At 36.9% G+C, this 18,572-nt stretch overlaps 1 protein-coding gene across 16 annotated transcripts in view; it reads left to right on the forward strand.

The window, feature by feature from the left end:
* The window catches only part of MBNL1 (muscleblind like splicing regulator 1), a 195,936-nt gene that overhangs the window by 31,726 nt on the left and 145,638 nt on the right, over positions 1-18,572 (forward strand). For 11 of the 16 annotated variants that reach the window (XM_054040206.1, XM_054040214.1, XM_054040205.1 and 8 more), the window contains exon 2: positions 10,786-11,729. The exons of 3 other annotated variants lie outside the window; for them this stretch is intronic. In XM_054040206.1, coding sequence (XP_053896181.1) covers positions 11,556-11,729 — 174 coding nt within the window. In that variant the 5' untranslated portion in view covers positions 10,786-11,555. Of the gene's footprint in view, positions 1-10,406; positions 10,649-10,691; positions 10,755-10,785; positions 11,730-18,572 lie in introns of those variants that run through there. 2 more of the 16 variants (XM_054040207.1, XM_054040213.1) reach the window with 2 other exon arrangements.

Here is an 18,572-nt window from a genome sequence, read left to right on the forward strand (position 1 = left end):
TGGCGAGGCTTGCTGGCTCGAGCAAATGCTACTAGCAATAAGTACTAATAGTAGTAGTATTTTTGACATTTATATAGCATAATCCAGTGGGAACCCAGGGTGATCACCTCAGGATCATTTTGCCTCTTACTGGATTGCAGCCATTCTGGGATGAAACAAAGCCATTCTGTGCAAACGATGCTACATGGCAGCCCTTTTAGGAAAGGGAGTTGAGAGCAACATATTCAGTTTCAACTAAGTGGGGACATTTGAACAAGTTGTTCTAAATGAAATTTATATATTCGTTGATGAGCACTTAGATATTAGCAGATTTTCTCCTGTGAAAAGTAATATTTTAAATAATTATAGGGGGTCAGAATCTTGGTGTTACATAACATCCAAATGACAGCATCCCCAGCAGCACTTCATCCTCTAGACCGATGCTAGGGTATTGGTTTAATTCTGTGATAAGGGAAGCTCCTATTAACTATAATCGTGCAGGATCAGGCCAAAGGTTGGGGATTAAGGGCTTGTTTACATGGTGCCTTAGTCCATACCCACCAACTCACTAATCTGCCTGTGTGGACCCTCCTGGTACACAGTAAAACTTCCCTATTGTATGTTAATGTAGTGTTCTTTGAAACGGACTAATTTAGAGAAATTTTAGTGCGCACCACAGGGTCCACATGGGCCAGATAGTGTGCAGCATGCTAGTGCACATTAGAATTTACATCACAGCTGGTGTGCACAGGGTACTGTGTAGACAAGCACTAAAACTCAGGTCGCTTGACTCTGTGCTGTAATTGCTAGACAAAGCAGTTGGATGGATGTCCAACAGTTCCAAGGAAATGCTTTGGTTTTTCTTAGATCTCCAATACTATTTAATGAAAGTTTTGCTATTTTAATATAATTTTTTAAAGAATTTATAGTGGAATGCTATTTTTATATGTCTGCCTCATATGACATATTCAGATGCATAACTGTATGTCATTTAAGGGCTGACTGGTTATGTTCCATAATTCTCTATACACAATTGTTATATTTTTATATCTTGGTAATTTGCTTTTAAATAATGTTGCCAATAAGTTCTTACCTACCACCAAAATTGGTCTTAAAAATAAACCTGATTGGAATTCTGTATGATCAAAATGATATATCTAATGGACTTCAGTCAGACTGAGTAAAGTCATATATGTATGTAAATGTTTGCAGAACTGGGGCTTAAGGCCTCAACACAACACACATTTATGGATGAGTAAAGTTACTCATGTGAATTGTCCCAACTCAATGGGACTGCTCATGCGCATAAAGTTACTCACATGCATAAGTATTTGCAGAATCAGGGGTTAAATGTGTACAAAAATCACTGCACCGTTAAATGCACCTCTGTGGTTGGGAGCACAAGTGTGGTGCAGACAATCAGAATATGGCATTCTGTGGGAAAAGATAAATTCTGGACCAGCACACTTGTGTGCAACCTTACTGTTATGAAAAGATTGAAAGGATCATTAATGTCCAGATCAGACAAGACTTTAAAGGCAGATTCTTATTTTTTGCAAATAAATAGCTCCATTCATTTGAATAATCTTATCTTTTGAATCTTAAAATCTTTATATTATAGGGCTATGGTAATAATTCCATAAGTATCTATTTACAGTGAACCTCAAAGTTATGAATGCCAGAGTGACGAGCTGACCAGCCAACCACACATCTCATTTGGAACCAGAAGTGTACAATCAGGCAGCAGCAGAGACAAAAAACAAAAAACCCCAAGTACAGTACTATGTTTAAACGTAAACTACTAAAAAAATAAAGGGAAAGCAGCATTTTTCTTCTGCATAAGTTCAAGGGTGTATTAAGTCAATGTTCAGTTGTAAACTTTTGAAAGAACAACTATAATGTTTTGTTCAGAGTTACAAACAACCTCCATTCCTGATGTGTTCATAACTCTGAAGTTCTACTGTACAGTATCTATTAAAATACCAATTTATGCCCTGCTCCAACTTTCTGAAAAAAAGCTTTTTGCCTACATTTCTCATATGTGCTCTCTAACCAAAGGAGGATCTGTTGGTATAAATGGATGGTTGATTAGAAAAGATAATTTAGATATCCTGGATGAGAATTTGAAAAGTCTTCCAACTTTGTTTTGTAATGATGTATCCTAAATCGTTTGGCTTAAGGAGAACTTTTAAGTGTACATTTGAGGTTAATCAAACATGTTTTTGACATGTGAGAGTTTGAATAGTCAATGGATTTTTACTTCTTGAAAAGCCATCTACCTTTTTATGTTACAGCATATCGCTTAAATAGAGTGGTCTAAAAACTTCTTTTGTTTTATACATTAGTCCCCATGAGGACAAAAAATATACAATTATTTTTAATAAGATTGGGTAAATAATTTCAAAATTATACAATCTGACAGTTTGAGACTGATTTTGGTAATGTCTCTGAGCTCAATACCCAGTTTAAGGAACTATTTTTTTTAAACAAAAAAATTAAAAAAATAAGAAAGTTCCCAAACACAAGCTTTAGTTGTTGAAGTTCTGAGAATAATTATCAGCATGCAGTAGTAATTAAAAACAAAACAACAAAACTCCGTCTGTTAATTTGTTTTGTAAATGTTACTTGTAGCATGGTTTAAATCCCACTATGCCAAGTTGATACAAAATTCTACATGATTTACAAAATCAAGTGCATATTTATAGGGATTGAAATATGGATATGGTTTTGTTGACAATACGTATGCACCTTTTACATATTAAGTGAAGCCAAATCGTGTATTTGTGTTTGATATGTATGTAAGATCAATAGAAAAATAGACTCTAATCTAACACATTCCAGCATGCCGTTACCTGCCCATATATCTTACAAGTTGGAAGGGTGTAGTAGAAGTCAGTATATATGCCCTTCTAGTTCAGTTGTACATATTTTTATTTTTCTATTTCATCTGATGCTCTGTTGTATGCACTATAAATTAGATGATATTATATGTGAATGTGTGTGTCCAAAATCCCAAATTTTAGAATACGCTCAGATATGTACAATAGGATGAAAAAATTGTTTAGAGTTAGGTTTTCATTTTTATTGTGAAGTTTCGTATTTATTGGTATAGTAAGATTGTAGTTGCTGTTTGAAAGAAAAAATACATTTTGGGCTTGTGCAGCATTACTTTTCATGTTGAAAATAACATTAACTTGTATAAATTAACATTAAATAGTATAAATTTAGAATAAATCGGACTACAGGAATTGTACAACAGTGCCAGAATGGCAATTATAGTTAAGAATGAGTTCCCGTTTTTATTGTGAACTTTAATTTTGGGGATTGAGTCCTAGAAAGCTGCTGATTAAGACTTACTGTAAAGAAAATGTTCATGGCTGAATTCAAGCAAGTAATTTTTGGGTTGTAGAGTTTCAAAAAGAATGTTTGAAGCTGCCCTTGGTTTCACATTTATCCATTCTTTGTAAGGTCACTGTCAGTGCAAGGTAAATTCACAGTAATAATAAAACAATACGTTCAAACTTGGGTGCCTTAAATTAGGGACCTAAATCCATAGTTAGGCACTCATGTAAAAATGGTTTGATTTCTAGGGTCTCATAGGTTGTGAAAATACTAGAAACATTTATTATCCGTTGGCCTGATACAAAGTCCTCTGAAATCAATGAGAGGTTTTCCATCATAGACTCAGAGTCATTAAGGTCATAAGGGACCATCATGATAATCTAGTCTGATACCCTGCACACTGCAGGCCATTGAACCTTGCCAACCCACTCCTGTAATAGACCCATAACCTCTGGCTTAGTTACTGAAGTCCTCAAATCATGATTTAAAGACTTCAAGTTACAGAGAATCCACCATTTATACTAGTTTAAACCTGGAAGTGACCCATCCCCCACACTGCAGAGGAAGGTGAAAACCCTCCAGGGCCTCTGCCAATCTGACCTGGGGAAAAATTCCTTCCCGACCCCAAATATGGTGATCATTTGGACCCTGAGCATGTCAGCATGACCTACCAGACAGACACCTCAGAAGTCTCCCCATCTCCAGCTGTTAGGGATATTTGCCACTAGCCAGTTGCAAATGGGCCACATCCCATTGTAGGCAATCTCATTATACCATCCCCTCCATACATTTTCAAGCCCAGCTTGAAGGTAGTTAGATTTTCTTGCCCCACTGCTCCCTTTGGAAAGCTGTTCCAGAACCTTATTCCTCTGGTGATTAGAAACCTTCATCTAATTTCAAGCCTAAACGTGTTTGATGGCCAGTTTATATCCATTTGTTCTTGTGTCAACATTGGTTTATAACTTTAATAACTCCTCTCCCTGCCCGGTATTTATCCTTCTGATGTATTTATGGAGAGCAATCATATCTCTCCTTGGCCTTTGTTTGATTAGTCTAAACAAGCCAAGTTCTTTGAGTCTCCTCTCATAAAGTAGGTTTTCCATTCCTCTGATCATTCTAGTAGCCCTTCTCTGAACCTGTTCGAGTTTGAATTCATCTTTTTTAAACATGGGGAAACAAGAATTGCGCACACTATTCCGGATGAGGTCTCACCTGTGTCTTGTATAATGGTACTAACACTTCCCTGTCTCTACTGGGGATACCTTACCTGATGCATCCTAGGATTATATCAGGGGATCTCAAACTGAGTGTTGTGGGGGGTCACGAGCTGTCAGACTCCAACCTCAAACCCCACTTCATCTCCAGCATTTATAATAGTGGTTAAATATAAAAAATGTGTTTTTAATTTATAAGGGGGGGGGGAGAATCGCACTCAGAGGCTTGCTTTGTGAAAGGGGTCACCAATGCGAAATTTTGAGAACCACTGAATTACATTAACTTCAAAAGGCATTGGATCATACCTGTGTGCCAAACAAAAACTATTTTACATTAAAATTGTTTCTAATATAACATATGTTGAATTGTATATTTACAATTCAAACTGACTAAAGTATGGAACCTGATTCTGCAATCTTCCTCCTGATAAATTTAGTGCGGAGGTTGTCTTCTAACTCAGGAGAGTTAATATGGGGTCATTTTGTTGATGAATTCTCTTATAAATCTTGACTGTTCTCTTTCCCAGCCCATTCCCTTGTGGATGATAAGGGCTGAAAACGATATACTTGAAATCATACTACATCCGAAAAGCTTCGAATTCAGAACTGGCAAACTATGTTCTGTTCTCAATAACAATATTTTCCGTAATGCCAAAATGAGAAATGTGCCTCTTAATTTTTCTAGGACCTGATGCTTTGTGGGTCTAGTGAGAACTAAAATTTCTACAAATCTAGACCAATCAATGCCTATCAGATATGTCTATTTTCTAAGAAGTTCTGATGTTATTCTTTTGGTATTGACTTTTCTGACAATGTTGTGAGTATGCGAGTTGTATCTCTCTGGTCATCCAGCAAGACTTGTTTACTTCAAAATTTCAGACTTAGAAAGAGCACCAAGAATAACTTCAAGTTCTGTGAAAGAGCACACTGAAAACGCATGTTGTTCGCTCTATCAGCTCTGAAATCTGTGGCCAGTTTGATAATTAGCCTAATTTTTTGTTTTCACTTAATCTTGTGACATTGCTATAATCACATCTCTCACTTGGTCCATGATGTAATTATTGCATTCCTTTCACATTTATTGTTTAGATATCTTATTGGTAATCGTTACATTAGGCAGTGATATTTTGAAAATGCTATAATTTGGTCAGTTTTTTATATTTCTTGATTTAAATTGGGACTAATTTGGCAACTGCAAGATGTGAGATTACATTAACAATGTAAATAATATATTAATTTTACTCCATTTCCCATTCTTACTAGAATCATTGTCATGAAGATAGATTCATGTTGCATAATTCTGTTCTTGCTGACAATTATCATGACAGTGAGATTAGCTTTTCTTGCTTCTTTTAGCCCAAAATAGTGTAACTCACTACTCTAACCCTTTTTTAGTGTTGGGCATTTTGATTGTGTCTGGCCTGTACATCTGTTTCTATAAGGCTTCTGTAACTGCAAATGGAGAAAACAGGAATGTCCAGCTACTCCAATTATAGGAAGAGTCAAAACAATGGCTCCCTAGGGAGTATTTTTCAGTATAAATAAGGCATTCGTATTCAGATACCTTATTCCTTTGACAAATTATAATGAGAATTGAAAAATACTATATCGTTAATCCAGTCGTATGACACTTCTTTGTAACAGTAATGAGAAGTGATAGAAATTGAACACATTCAATCACAAACTGGAAATCATAACTGCATGATCCTCTTCTGTGTAACTTTAACTTTTAAGCATTTTCAGTTACCATTTGAATACTTGTTTTGATTTGTGACGCTATTCATAACCATTTGCATTGACCCAGTTCAACAGGCAGTTAAATCTGATCAGTTTCACTTGAGGAATGATTTTTCAAGGATATGATATTTTCTCTCCACATATGTATTTAAACCTCTCCAGAGAAGTACATCTTTTATTTGTCTTTATTGCATTTCTTTAGCTTGCATCTGCTTTTTTAAAGCTGGCGTGTTCATATTTTTCTTTGGTTTTCATTTAAATTCCGAATAATTGATGAGCAAAAAACAACAACAACAACATTGCCAAAAAGTAATGACTGTTACAGACCGGCAATTAAAATTCAGATTTATAGGTGAAGTGCACATCAAAAATGAGAAAGCACACCCTTTTGTGCTGAATGCCCTAATAACTGGCCTCTAAGGAGCTTCACCACAAAAGTCTAACTCTTCTTCCCTGAAGCTACTGTGGTATTTCCTGATTAAGTGGAGATAGCCTGGAAAGAGTCATCACAAATATGTGAAGTCTCATTGCAGCCATGCAGTCCTTTGGTATTTGAAATTTCACAGAATGATGCCTTCTTGGATATCTTCACTGAACCAGAAAATACCAAGAGAATTTCACATGGAGGGGGAAAATAGCTTGGAAGGTTTGGTAAATATATTTTTGCACTGTGCACCGTCCCCCTATCCCCCCGCTTGTTTAGTGGAGACATTCAGCACATAAATTTGGCCTTAATTTGCTCTTTGTTTTTGCTTTGCAGATTATTTTTAAGACTGACTCTGAGGGCTGTATTTTCAAAAATATTCATTAAATTCTATCCACAAGTAAAACAAGTAATTGTACCAGTAAAATGTGCATTTCTACCAGTACTATTTGACATTTGTATAACACCTTCACTCAGAAGATTTACAAACATCAATGAATTAAGTCTCATGATTCCTCTGTGAGAGAGAAAGTATTACTACTTTCATTTTACAGATGGTAAGATGAAGAACATCAGTGGGAGTTTTACCATTGACTCAGTCGGGCCAGGATTTCATCCAGAGAGATTAATATAAGTGGTTTTCCCAAGATCACACAAAAAGTTCATTACAAGACCAGGAATAGTATCTCCCAACACATATCTCCCAACTCACAGCCCCGTGCTTTAGCTGCAAGATTATCATTACTCCGTTATTTGTGCATGCAAAACGGTACTTTCCTGTGCAAATAGCCATTTGCATAAGCAGTTGCCCATTTTTCATGTACAGATGCATATTTTCCTGCACACTTACTGATTTGCATGTGTCCTCTCATGTTTCAAGGGGGGCAACTTAAGCAAGTAGTTTTGAAAACATGGCCCTTAGTCCCTTTATAGTATGGCATAAATAGTATATCAGCTGATGTTCTAATACACCTCAGTATTTAGGCACAAATAGTTTGTACTATGGGTATTATGTTAAATAGACAAAAGCAGGAAAATTAATAGTTGGGGCTATATCACATCTTTAATATAACTTGAGGGGCACCTGTCAACTGGATCTACAGCATTTTGGCTCAAGCATTTTTAGCTTTACTCCCATATGTAATACTGAGACTGAAATGCCTCTGATGAAATATCACCATAAAATATTATGCTCTTCCATACAAGACTATCATAACACGATGAAACATTGGCAAATCAGTTGTCGGCAATAGATATGCAAATTGATAAGGCAATACCATGTCAACTTGATTAGGGCCAAATTCATCTACCATAAAATTGTGATAAATTGGGAATACTCTCAACATATGTTATTGGCCCGATTATCAAAACCTGGCCTTTTTTTTGCACCCTCAAGGTCTGAATGGAAATAATTGCTGGCACAAGGTTGCATCCAGGGTTGTTTGCCCCTGAATTTTAATTCGGTTGGACATCTGAATATTTAATGCTGCCCACAGAAAAGTTACCTCGATGGATTTGGTCTACAACACATGGCAAGCCTGCTGAGTGTAGATATATCATAAATGAAAATTGTGTCTGCGGATAATTGTGTCCAAAATTGTTTGCATATTTCTGGTTGCTTGTACAAAATATCGTCTTGGTTAAGAATGCGCTGAAAAGCAAGCCCTATTTACAATTGAATTTATGGGGTATATCTTTTAGTCTCCAATTCAGTTTTATTCCCCGTCTATTTTGGTATGCTTAAAACAAACTAGCCCACCACCACCCACTTCCTTATTGCTTTGCAACCATGCTAAAGTGACAAGCACTGTTTCTAGAGCTCCATTTCTGCTGATGTTGTTAATGATGCTAATGTAGAAAGAGAAAAGTCTGCTGTTTATGGGGGTGTAGCACTAGAAGCATAGAAGTGTGCCGTTCTGTCACCTAAAAGAGATTGGACAAGTGTAGGATGTGTTAGGGCTCATGCTGCAAAAGAAGATAATTTAGAATTGAGTTATTTGCAGGACCTTCTTTTGCCCTGTGTCCCATTAAGTCATTTGAGATCAGCTGGGTTGTTCTTGTTCACTGTCAGTTTGAATAGGACTAGGGGCTAGGTCCCAGTCAGGAACTCATTTCCTGAGGATGTCAGTTGAAGGCTCTCTGAAGATGTTTTCAGGACTTGTCTTCCATATTTAACTTAGTTTTTTCATGGTCATTGTAACTTCCTCTGTTTCTGTATCTCCTAATTTGAGAAGAGGGAGAGGGTTCCGTTTATTAATTGAATTATTTTTATATTCAGCATCCAGGTGTCTTTTTCGGAGACTGACTCTTTATAAATTATTTGAATGCTCAAAAGATCATCTGCCATCTTGGATTTGCTGACGAGGAGCAACTCCTAATGTCCATTTCTCAAAGTTTCAAAGTTTAGTTTTCTAATGCAAAACTTGTTTAGCATGGACATAAGGTTAAATGGATAAACTGAATTTTTCCTCAATACTTCTCTTTTTACTGACCTGCAGAATAGAAACGAACAACCAAACTGCTGAGTTACCATATTAGTATATGAAAGCTTGCAGTTGTATACAAACAGTAACATGTTTTTGTAATATCTTGCAATATGCAGTTTTTTATTAATGTTATGGCAGTCCATAAAATAAACTCAGACAATAACAAATGTAGTCTTATGTCACTGGAAGCCTAGCTGTCTGTTAAAACAGTAAGATACTCATAGTAAATAACTATAGGTCTTTTCCCAGTAGAACTCAGAGGTCATTTGAATAAATAAGCATTTCATAGCCTTCAATACAAGCTTTTGTCTTAAAGGAAGCACTAATTAAATCCTGGGAAATAAATATATATTTCATTTAAACTATGAAGATTGTGCTTGAAACTGTTAAACATCAGGAAATAAACTTATGAATTTTAATGTGTTTTTGTCTATAGCAAGACGTGCTGCAGTTGTCTTGATTTTATGAAGAATAATAATAAAATCATCAAATTATTCTGTCAAAGAATGTCATTTCTGTTATAAGGAAAAGTTAGCTGTTTCCACAAAGATATCATTTGAATATAAGTTGCTCAGAGGTGCAGAGTTAGAGGCATATACGTAAAGCTAAGACCAGCAGGCATCAGCTCACGCCACCACTTTTATTTAGAGGAGTGTCATTCTGAAGTGCATCATGCTGCTTAAATCAAATTCTGTGATTAATATTTAATGTGTCTGTGATGGAATCACTTTCTCCCCTGAGGTTAACTTACGTTTTGCCAGACATCCTGACAACACTGCAATTCTTATATTCCCTGTATGACCTGGGCTTTTCCTTGAGAAAGGTCAGAATAAAAGGTGCTTTTGTTCATATCTAGCCTGCCGGTGATATATTGACAAAGTGTCTGCTGGCTGAATGGAATAGTTTTACAGTATTAAACAAGTGCTGATTTCTGTGGAGAGGCAGGACTTATGGTTTAGAAGGAAGTGAATTGGTTAGGTCAGGAGAATGTACCATTTGTGAACTCCCCCTTTCCTTTTATATTCATGTGTCGGATACAGTAGACGGTACGCTGGCTGTGCTCAAGGCAGAACTGGAGAGAAAGCAGCTTGAAAGTAATCTGCAGTTTGAAAGCTTGCTTTTTTCTATAGGGATTCTACAGGCGCTTGTGCTTGTGTTGGAGGCTGTTTTAAAACTAACATGGTTTAATCCACTAACTGCATGTTGGGTAAATTCAAAACCCACATGCTCGTCCTCTTGCAGTGGAATAAGTCACATCTGATGGACATTTTCTGTGCTTATAGCATAGTAATGAACGTCTGACAGGCGCGACCTTTCATAAGACAGCCCACACTATTGGCTTTCTGCCCAGAATATTGCTGCAACACTATCTGTGATTGGTTATCTCTCTATCATGCATTGCTTCACAAGGGAAAACGGCCCCTTTTTTAATAAATCTACGATGGCTGGCTGCAATATGCTACACTGTAAGTATCTTGTGTGAAAGAGACAGACAGACTATAATTCTGCATAGTAGTCTATGAGCACATGGCAAGGCTGTTATGCTGTGGGACCTCAGTGGAATGCTGCTTGGTAAATTTTAACGTATTTGTTTTTTCTACAGGTTGGTACTAAGAAGTGCCTTTCCTGACGTCTCTGCTGCTTGGAACCGCTTCTAGAGCAGTCTCTGCTTTTTGCCTTGCTTGCTGCCAGCTAGACTGCGACGACAGCACATCCACCCTCCACCTCTAGCCCAGACACCCCCATTTCTACTTACAATCAAGAGAAAAGCTCTAAGTATCAGGCATTGCCCCAGGCTGCTTTAGTATAAAAATAAGTTTGCTGAAAAAGTAAGATATCTTCTGCCAGAAAATCAAGGAGAGAAAAAAAAATTCTCGAGTGTTGCTCTAAACTGCTGCATCTGTCTATGCCAAACTAATCAATACCGATTGCACCACAAAACCCAATTGCAAATTCAGCTGTGTTGGAGATTACCTTTCAGACAACTTTACTGAAAGCAGCTTGGAAATTCTGTGTCAAAGGGTCTGCCACGTTTTCATGCTTGCATTTTGGGCTCCAAATTGGCACTCGGAATGGGTTACTGAGAGCACAAGGCTAGTTTCAGGCCACACTTTTTAACATTCATCTTACTTATGAACCTAGCATTTCTTTTAAGTACAAAACCTCTTTCCATTAGCAGTTTCATGCTGTGAATTTCTAGTTGGAAACCTTTTCTTTGATATTGTGACAACACAATTTTACATGTACTTTTAAAGTAGGGTGTGGGGAAAAAAGTATTTTGGAGGTGACATTTTCATCATTTCCAATCTATCAGTTTGGCTGTTTGTTTGTTTGTTTCACTGAAAATTTTAACTACCTGTAAAAAATCTAAACATGGCTGTTAGTGTCACACCAATTCGGGACACAAAATGGCTAACACTGGAAGTGTGTAGAGAGTTCCAAAGAGGGACTTGCTCACGACCAGACACGGAATGTAAATTTGCACATCCATCGAAAAGCTGCCAAGTTGAAAATGGACGAGTAATCGCCTGCTTTGATTCATTGAAAGTGAGTAAATATTATATTATTTTCAAGGATAAATAGTTAATGAATGAAGCAATTATAATCGGCAGAACCATAGCGTCTGGGAGATATGGATTGCTGTCTGTGCTAGTATGGAGATTTATGGCTTTTTTATTGCTGATTTGTTGGTTTTGTTTTTCTCAAGGGATGGGGGAGAGGAGAATAACGGGGAAAAATTGTAACAGAGTTCGGGCTCTCTGGAATTGGTGTGGTTACAGTTACTAGTTCCTTAACCCTAAATTGTTATTGGTCTGCAGCTGGTGTAAAAAGCAGCATATATTTTGTTTAGAAATAGCAAAGTCATAGTAGAGATTCTTTTAAATAAATAAATAAGTAAAACAGACTGGAAATGCAAACCATGTGTTCTAAATGATGATTTGTTGTTGTCTTGTAACTGCATGTGGATTGTTGCTGGCTCTGGACAGTAGGCAGTGCATTTGAGATTAGTATTTTCCTTCATAAATTAGCATGGCTACTTCTGAAAGCATCTTTTTTTTCATTTTTTGGACTTCCATGATTTTTTCCTTCCTTCTTACAAATATAATTATTTAATGAAAGAAGTGATGCATTCTTTGGAAAACTTAACTGAAAGCCAGGTATCTCCAGTCATGCAAGGACAACTATAACAGCGAAGTTACAGACTTACTGCCACTTCCAAAAAATATATGCTAGGTACACTGTGTAAAGGATAGGACTGGTATTTTCAACTATCTCTAGTTTCAGGGGTCCGTTGTGAAACATACAGATTTCCAGCTCCTTCTTTTCATTCTTTATTAATTAAATAATCCCAGACTTTAAATAGCCTGCCCACAGACTGTAACTTAATACTGCACAGAGTCATAAATCAGAGGCTGATAGAAAAATTATGTCTCTTTGTTTTCTCTAGAATATAATATTGCTGCCCTTAAAGCCAAATCCCAGGAAGGGGAGCAAAGCCTGAGTATACCGGCATTGCTGTGGACAGAAATGTCATGGGCTGAAGGAGGGAATGTTCTGCCTTAGCAAGAAGGCCTTAGTAGGCCAATTGTATAGCCAAATCAGTATCACAGCTAGAACAGGGCAGCAAATGGTTTTCCCATCCCACCAAAAATTACGAGATTTCAACAAGTTTTCTGGTTCCAAAATGGAACAAAAAGTCAAAATCTTGAAAATTTCTGTGAACCAAAAATTCTAAAAAATGTGGTTCAGATCAATCAAGCATTTTCATATAAATAAATTTGAAACCTTTTGTTTTGACTGTGGCCCTTTTTAATGTAAAAACTGTTTTATTTTTCATATAGCTTAAATTTTGAGATGAAAAGTAATTTTGATGCGGCAAACAGGATTTTTATCATTTCTAAAATTTCAGAACAAAATATTTTGACAATTTCTAAGCTTTTTTTCCAAAATGTTTTCAAGTTGAGAAATTTGTCAGAATAGACCCTTGTCAAAAGCCAAACTTTTCATGGGCAAATCGGCATTTCCCAATGAAAAACATTTCACCAAAAATTCCCAATCAGCTCTAGTCAGAGCTTTGTGGCATTTAGATAGCAGTGGATACAACATACTTCTTCCTCTATGTGGTAGGCTTGATCTAGTGCATATGCTCTGTGCATGGGCTTAGTCCCTGCCACCATGATGAGCCAGCTCCATTTTCTGCACTTGTGGTGAGTTGTGAAGCTCTATTCTTATTATTTTTAAAAAATATTCATATTGTAACTTAGATATCTGATATTCAGGTTTAGCTCATGGAACTCAATAAAATGCCTCGATATAAAAGAACTTAAGAATTGAAATTCATTTATTGTTAAAACACCATAACTAGCTACAACATCAACATATAGTTTAATTTCTTAGCTTCTACTCATTTGACTGTGCAAAGTTTCACATCCCCACTCCTGGGTTGCTCCACTAGTCTTAAGTTTAAAAAAGAAAGTTTAAAATACAGCAGGTTCAGAAAAAATGTAAAAAGACTGAAAATGAGACTCCAGCGTTCATTAAAAACAAACCATTGAAAACCTTAATATGGTTTACAATAGGAAGCTTCCGCCAAGTCCATTATAAATCAGCATTGCCACCAAAGAACTGTGATTTCCAGGTTAGAGAAATACCTTAAAACGTTCATGCTTAAGGCAGCAGTCAGGCCAGAGGAAGTGTGTTATGGGGGATAAGGCATAGCACTAGAAATCAGGAAGCTATTCTATTCCAGGCTGTGTTACTGACTCATATTACTTTGGGCAAGTCTCTTCTCCTCAGTTATCCTTTCTTTGTAAATTAGATAATTATCTCCTTTGTAAAGAGCCATGAGATCCAGGGGTGAAAAGGACTAAGTATTATATGACTCTGTGTTATCATTTCAAAATACTAGGTGGAGGTGATCATTCTTGTTGACCAGGTGGAGTCATTAGAGTTGAGTGGGTTGTAAACTGGGGCAGAATTTGTTCCAAATATTCTTTTACCATTGAAAAATATACTATTTAATATGTAGGGCCCTACCAAATTCATGGTCCATTTTGGTCAATTTCACTGTCGTAGGATTTTTAAAATGGTAAATTTCATGATTTCAGATATTTAAATCTGAAATTTCACAGTGTTGTAACTGTAGGGGTCCTGACCCAAAAGGGACTGTCGGGAGGTTGCAAGATTATCATATGAGGGTCATGGTATTGCCACCCTTATTTCTGCGCTGCTGCTGGCAGTGGCGCTGCCTTCAGAGTTGGGCTACCAGAGAGCAGCAACTGCTGGCCGGGAGTCCAGTTCTGAAGGCAGAGCCGCCACCAGCAGCAGCACAGAATTAAGGATGGCATGGTATGGTATTGCCACCCTTATTTCTGCGCTGCTGCCTTCAGAGCTGGTCCCTCGGCCAGCAGCTGCTACTCTCCAGCTGCCCAGCTCTGAAGGCAGCAGCGCAGAAGTAAGAGTGGAATGGTATGGTATTGCCACCCTTACTTCTGCGCTGGTACTGGCAGGGTGCTGCCTTCAGAGCTGGGTGCCTGGCCAGCAGCCACCACGCTCTGGCCACCCAGCTCTGAAGGCAGTGCAGAAGTAAGGGTGACAATACTGTGACGCTCCCCCTACAATAACCTTGTGTCCCCCCCATAATCACCTTTTGGGTCATGAACCCCAGTTTGAGAAGCTCTGGTGAAATCTGTATAGTATGTAGTAAAAGCACAAAAAAGACCAGATTTCAGCAGGGGGGAGACCTGATTTCGTGGTCCGTGACACTTATTTAATGGCCATGCATTTGGTATTGCCCTATTTACATGTTTACATCTGTTAACCCCAAAAGGCTTGCTATGGCCTGAACTTCATTCTGCGCCCTGGTCAAAGCTTTGTGCTGAACGTCTCTGCAGGTGTCAGATGGAATACAGCACCAGTTCTGTAGCTCCGTGGCCATTATTACCACCTAAGAGAGTAGACCAAACTGCATTAGTAAACTCACATATAGTGTAATCTGGCTAGTATATGTTTTATAAGCAGATAGTTGAGATGTGGTTAAATTAGATTATTCTGACAAGTGCATGAAAATCCCATTGGCAGTTTGAAAATGAAATATAGTTCTTTACTGAATTCCCTGCCCAACTCAACTAGCAGCAAAACACCTGCATTTTTTGTGTGTTTATTGGGCTAAAAAGGTACTGATTATTTTGGATTTTTCCCCCCAAAATCACAATTCCTATTTGTCCCGTGGACTTTTTAAACAGATGTAGTAAAATGTAAACTACATGCTTTATATCCAGATTTAAAACATTTAAATAGTTTCATATATACTTAGTATTCTTACTCTTTACTAACACCTCAGTGTCTCTAAAAGCTGACTATAAAACCATTAACCTTTAAATAGCTATAGAATCATTAATCACCTTATCAATGCATATAATAATAATAATAATAATTAGTAATGAACAATTATCTGAATAGCTCAAATTATATATTGGAAGTAGGCCAGAACATTAGAGTTATGGAGTCTTGTTAGTAAATTGGCAATAAATCTCTAATTCATATGATTTAAAAAAATTATCTGACAAGTACCATAGTATTTTAAAACCTTGTAGCTTTCTAGCTTGTGTGATGAGATGTGCGCTAGGTATTGCAGAATTCCTGTAGTGCCTGTCTGTAAGAGTATTTGAGTACAAGGTGGATAGAGCCTATGTACTTTTCTATATTTAGAACATTAGACAGGCAAAGCAAATATTTTCTATCGGGACCCCATGAAATGGCAGTACCATTCTGCTGTGCTGTTTCAGACTTTGGCCACACTCTCACGTGCCTTACATTTAATATACTGGAGAAGAGTTTCTGGCTTCAAAATTAAAATGTAATTCATTACAAGTAGTAAAAATATTAAAGAAATTGTACATTTATATAAAGGAAAATCGTCTCTGAGTTGTGCCTTTTCAGTTTAGACAAAAATGAGTTTGTTTTGATAAATGAAAATGATAGATGTCTATATTTGTGGTTAAGAGAGAATTAGAGAGCCAGTCCTGAGACTGTTTCCATTGCTGTCATGTGACTACTTCTGTGATTAGGGGCTTTGAGTAGTGGTCTCCAGTGTAGGAAACATTCAATGTATGCAGTGAATGTTGGTTCACTATTATTAAAACCTGCAGTTCTTTTTAAGGCAAACTCCCCGTGATTTCAATGGACTGGGTAAGAACTGCAGGATTTGGGCCAAATAAAAGATTATCCTTTTAATGCTAATATTCGCCACAGAAGCTATTGCTTTGCTGATAAATCTTTGGTCCCTTAAGCTTATAGCATTTCCAGGATTTGCTACCTCATACTCAATATCTATATCCTGATGAGATATAAAATGGGTTTGGGCCTAAACTTGCCTTCAGCAGATGCAAAATCATGAGCAATCATATTCCCTTGTGACTATTTTTCTCTGTTTTTCTTCTTTTTTTAACATTTTCAGTAAAAGTTAGATGCTAGAAGGTTCAGGTATTCTTGCAGTGTTTATAATCTATATAGAATTTTTAATGGTATAGTTATGCATATGAGATCCATAGATTACACAGTATTTTAATGCTTAAGATTACACTCCATTGTAAAGACACCTCTTTTGCAATATGAACTCTCAGACGCTTCATAAATTCATAGCAATGTTCCACTTATTTACTGAGAAGCTTCAAAATGTTAGAAGTAATATTTTGACTTTGTAAAATATATGAATTCATTATGGATTAATCTGCAGAGAATCTCAATTTTCCATTGCCTGAGAGATGGAATTATTAATTATGCATATCTCCACTCTTGGTCTCCTTAAATTAAAAAGAAAAATAACACTTTTGGGGCCTGATTTTGCACTGGGTCATACCAGTATAAACTCACAGAATCAGGCCCTTATTTATTGATTTGAGTATAACATACAAAGAGAGAGAATATCATTGCCATATACAAGTTAAGTATCAGAGGGGTAGCCGCATTAGTCTGAATCTGTAAAAAGCAACAGAGAGTCCTGTGGCACCTTTAAGACTAACAGAAGTATTGGGAGCATAAGCTTTCGTGGGTAAGAAGTGAGGTTCTTACCCACGAAAGCTTATGCTCCCAATACTTCTGTTAGTCTTAAAGGTGCCACAGGACCCTCTGTTGCTATATACAAGTTAGTTACACATTTCTTTGCCTTCTTCAGTATACATCTGCTAATAGCCTAAGCTTCCAATTGGGGGAAAGAAATTGGAAAACCAAAACAAGCAAATGAAGTGGGAAAATGGGATGTGAGGGGGAAATAACCCACTTAAAAAAGCACACATAAAAGTTCCACTGTGGGACTATCAGTGGCATTCAAAAATCTTACCAGCTAACCCAGACAGAGTTATAGCTCAGTAAGGCATGTTTCATATTAAATTGTTAAGCTCTACATCTGCAGGAAGACATTAAAATATTGCAATTATACATTTACACTGTTTCATTTATAGAGAATCTAAATGGAAGAAACTCTGAATAGATGCAGATACAGTAGTAAAGAGGAAAACACTTTCTCATCTGAGAGAAATCTGTAAAGACACAAAATAAAAATATATTAAAAAAACAGTCTTTTGACAGCAAAAGTTCACATTCATTGACTTTTATCCAAAGTTAAATCTTCATATGAGGGATCAGGAGCAGCCTCTGAAGCCTCTGTCCTTTTCTGCTGAACCAAAATCTCTGCTTTTTCTACATTTCTAAATACAAATGTCTGGTTTCCAACGTTCACTCTTAATTTTGCTGGATACAACAAATTACATTAAGACCAACACCTTATATCTATTGTTCAACTTTAAAGAAGCAATAACATCTTTTCGTTAGGACTGAAGAATAATGATAGTAGTAAGGCTAGAACTCAATTCTAGAAGTAGCAAACATTAAGGAAGTAGTACCTCGTGTATTTGTTAGGAACTTATGCATAACTGCCAGAAATTCACATAATATGAGGACAGTCTGTGGAGTCTTAGAATCAGTTGATTTCCTCCCTGATAGTCTCCTGGCTAAGATCAAGATGACTGATCTACAGTCCTACTGGCATTTTATGATTTAGCTTTTGCTGAAAATAAACTTCCAGAATATTTATTGTTTGTAGGAAAATCAGCACTTCACAAATTCTTATTCATGGCGTTATTGTCTAGCTCATCTGTTTCATATGGCATGACTTTGTTCTCTTTGGGCAGAGAACTGAAAGTCCCTTATGAAATGGCACAGAAGGTTTGGAGTTCACCTCATTGTTCATGTTCACGCAATCACTGGGAGAAAACTTTCACTTGTTTCCTATCTGTGGTGGAAATGGAATCTTACTAAGTAACTAATCTTTTGCAGAATAATTCTAGGCTTGTTTCAAGTCAAACTGTCCAGCCTCTCAGCTGGAGAGGA

The sequence above is a fragment of the Malaclemys terrapin genome, chromosome 9, assembly GCF_027887155.1.
Source record: "Malaclemys terrapin pileata isolate rMalTer1 chromosome 9, rMalTer1.hap1, whole genome shotgun sequence".
Lineage (NCBI taxonomy): Eukaryota > Metazoa > Chordata > Testudines > Emydidae > Malaclemys > Malaclemys terrapin.